This window comes from Merops nubicus, unplaced genomic scaffold (assembly GCF_000691845.1).
Source record: "Merops nubicus isolate BGI_N331 unplaced genomic scaffold, ASM69184v1 scaffold53309, whole genome shotgun sequence".
In the NCBI taxonomy this organism is placed as follows: domain Eukaryota; kingdom Metazoa; phylum Chordata; class Aves; order Coraciiformes; family Meropidae; genus Merops; species Merops nubicus.
In genome coordinates, this window is record NW_008631373.1 from 1 (window position 1) to 2,707 (window position 2,707).

The 2,707-nt window shown below is 43.4% G+C and overlaps 1 protein-coding gene across 1 annotated transcript in view; it reads left to right on the forward strand.

Annotated features, from left to right (window-relative positions):
* Positions 1–4: 4 nt before the first annotated feature.
* Positions 5–2,707, forward strand: part of DGKE (diacylglycerol kinase, epsilon 64kDa) — a gene marked incomplete at its 5' end in the record, with an annotated part of 8,715 nt that continues 6,012 nt past the window's right edge. Inside the window, 3 exons of the mRNA XM_008947518.1 lie at positions 5–324; positions 1,961–2,120; positions 2,599–2,702. Coding sequence (XP_008945766.1) covers positions 5–324; positions 1,961–2,120; positions 2,599–2,702 — 584 coding nt within the window. The remainder of the gene's footprint in view (positions 325–1,960; positions 2,121–2,598; positions 2,703–2,707) is intronic.

Consider the following 2,707-nt stretch of genomic DNA (forward strand, 5'->3'; position numbering starts at 1 on the left):
GCAGGTGCTGATACGAGACATCTTCCGCAAGAGCAAGCACGACTGGCGCTACACCGACCTCTTCGGGCAGCCCTCCTACTGCTGCGTGTGCGCCCAGCACATCCTCCGCGGCGCCTTCTGCAACTGCTGCGGGCTGCGCGTCAGCGAGGGCTGCCTCAAGAAGGCTGACCGGCGATTCCTCTGCAAGGAAATCGTGCTGAGGAGCAACGGTGGAGCCCCCGGCTCCATGCCGCACCACTGGATCAGGGGCAACGTGCCGCTGTGCAGCTGCTGTGTGATGTGCAAGCAGCAGTGCGGCACGCAGCCCAAGCTCTGCGACTACAGGTACTGCGCGGGACCGGGCGTGGTGCGGGAGAGCACAGGGCCCTGTCGGTAGCGTGGTTTTTTGCAGCAGGGTTATTAGAACATGTTACCCCAAAGGAGAACATGAAGCTGGTAAAAAACAACTTCAAAGAACCTAAAGTTAACACGGGTGCTTGTGGTTGATTTGAGTCAGAGATGGTGGCATTGCATCTCACGTCGTCTAGTTCTCTTAGTGGCTTTACTCTAGCACAATGTGCTCGCTACTGAGTGAGTGCATACTAAAAGCTCTCTACATCCAGCAGAGTTTTCATTTTAGGAGATGACTTTAAGAAAGTTCTGACGCACTGGTGGCTTGTACAGAAGCTAGCCTGAGCAGTTTGGGTGGCACAGCCCCAGAGTGTGTGTGCACCTCTGCAAAACTGGCATCTGCTCAATGTAACGAGAACAGCCAACCACCCCACAGCTCATTTAAATTCACTTTTAAGGATAGTCAAAAAAGCTAATGGGGAGTTTTAAAAGCTGCAGTAATATAATCTGTTGTTAAAGTTTGTGGTAAGAGTGTTAAAACGTTTCAAGGAACAGTTGAATGGGCTCACACTGTCACCAGTAATGCTGCTTGCAAAGCTGTCAGCGTGACACACTGTGGCATCTTATCCCAAAGTAGAGCACTAGCAGCCCAGGTCCTGGGCACAGTCTAAGTGTTGCTTCAGCCTTCTCAAGGGATGTCACCTTTCCAGCATACGTTCTGCCAGCTTTTTCTCTGCTTGTGAGGCACTGTCAGGTGGCTTGGTAAGAGTTACAGCGTTCAGTGAGTGTACTGATGGAAAAACTTTGTGAGACTCCGTGTAGGAGAGGAGGGCAGGAGAGGATTTTGGAGGCAAAGAGAGAAGGAATAAAGAAGAGAAAAAGAAGGAAGTCACAGTACAGGGCAGTTATCATTGCTACTCTAGCTGTGTGCTGGATTAGTCAGAAGGACTCCAAAAATAGCTTTCACAGCTGCTTAAACCAAGGCTTTGGCTGTAGCAAACGAGGATTAACATTCTGCAGAGGCTGGCAGTGGATGTTGCGGTATTTCCTCTGTTCTAGTCCATTTTCTAGGACAGCTTTTAGAACAGGTTAAAAAGCTGAGCAGTTCTGCAGAACAGAATCCCATCAGCCTTGTACAGTACCATGCAACCTTTTAGGTTTCAGATTTAAAGGGGTATTATAGATATTAAGAAATGTATTCATTAACACAGCTAGTAACACTTTAATAAATTGAACTCGAGTGTTTTATCTCTACAAGGATGGACAGGAGTTTAGTTTCTCATACAAGCGTGCAGTATAACTGTTCATATTGCAGGCAATGCAAGAGGTTTGGGAACCTGCTTTGGGAATTAAAAAGAATAGAATTAGATTAAAACTCTTGGGTGTTTTTCCACAGAATTCAAATGCTTTTCTAGACTTGCAAGCATATGACCAAGTTATGTAATTTTCTGTAGCAAATTCTCCTTTAACTTCCAGGGAGTGTGTGGGTTTTTTCTGGAACATGCTTAAAATGTTGCTTATAGTGGTGCATGTAAGCATAAGTGCTTTTCAGAAAGTTAGTCTATCTAAAAATTGAGGTGCCTATTTGAGGATGTTTTTTCATGGGTTTTTTTTTGTCTTTTTTTTCCAGGTGTGTGTGGTGTCAGTATACTGTACATGATGAATGCATGGTGGATCGTTTGAAGACTGAGGAGTGTACATTTGGAGAATTTAGAGACTTAGTTATTCCACCATACTATTTGTCTACAATCAACCAGATGCGTAAAGACAAAAGAACCAATTATGAAAAGGTGATTGTCTATCGCTTCTTGATTTTGTAATATATTAAAAAAAAAATAACCACAAACACATTAAAACTTGAATTCAGTACGTTGTCAGGTTGATAACTATCAGGTAAACATTTCAATATGTATGAAGTACTTGCGGTGTTAATTTGGAGGCATTTGTAGTTTTACTGGCATGGTTGCTGAAGCCTGAGCAGATATTTAGGTTTTGTTGTTCCAAAACAACACTGAGATTTGCATGTCTTCCTTCTGATTTTTCTATTGCTGTGTTCATAACATTGTAGTATTTTGTAGTTCTAGACACTGTAGAAGAGAAATCTTCAACCCTGGTGTGTCAGAAGTATTTGTTTCTGTTTCAATTACTTCAGACTAATGGACAACTTCCTCATTTTGGCACTTAAAGGGGACAGCTTTTGGAACAAGGCTTTAAACGTTTTCAAATGTGCAGTATTTGTGTAACTGACTAACTTCCACCTTTTCACAGGTAGTACCTTACTGCAGAAAACACTGGATGCCTGTAATCATACTGGCTAATACTCGTAGTGGAAACAACATGGGTGAAACTTTACTAGGAGAATTTAAAATTCTGCTGA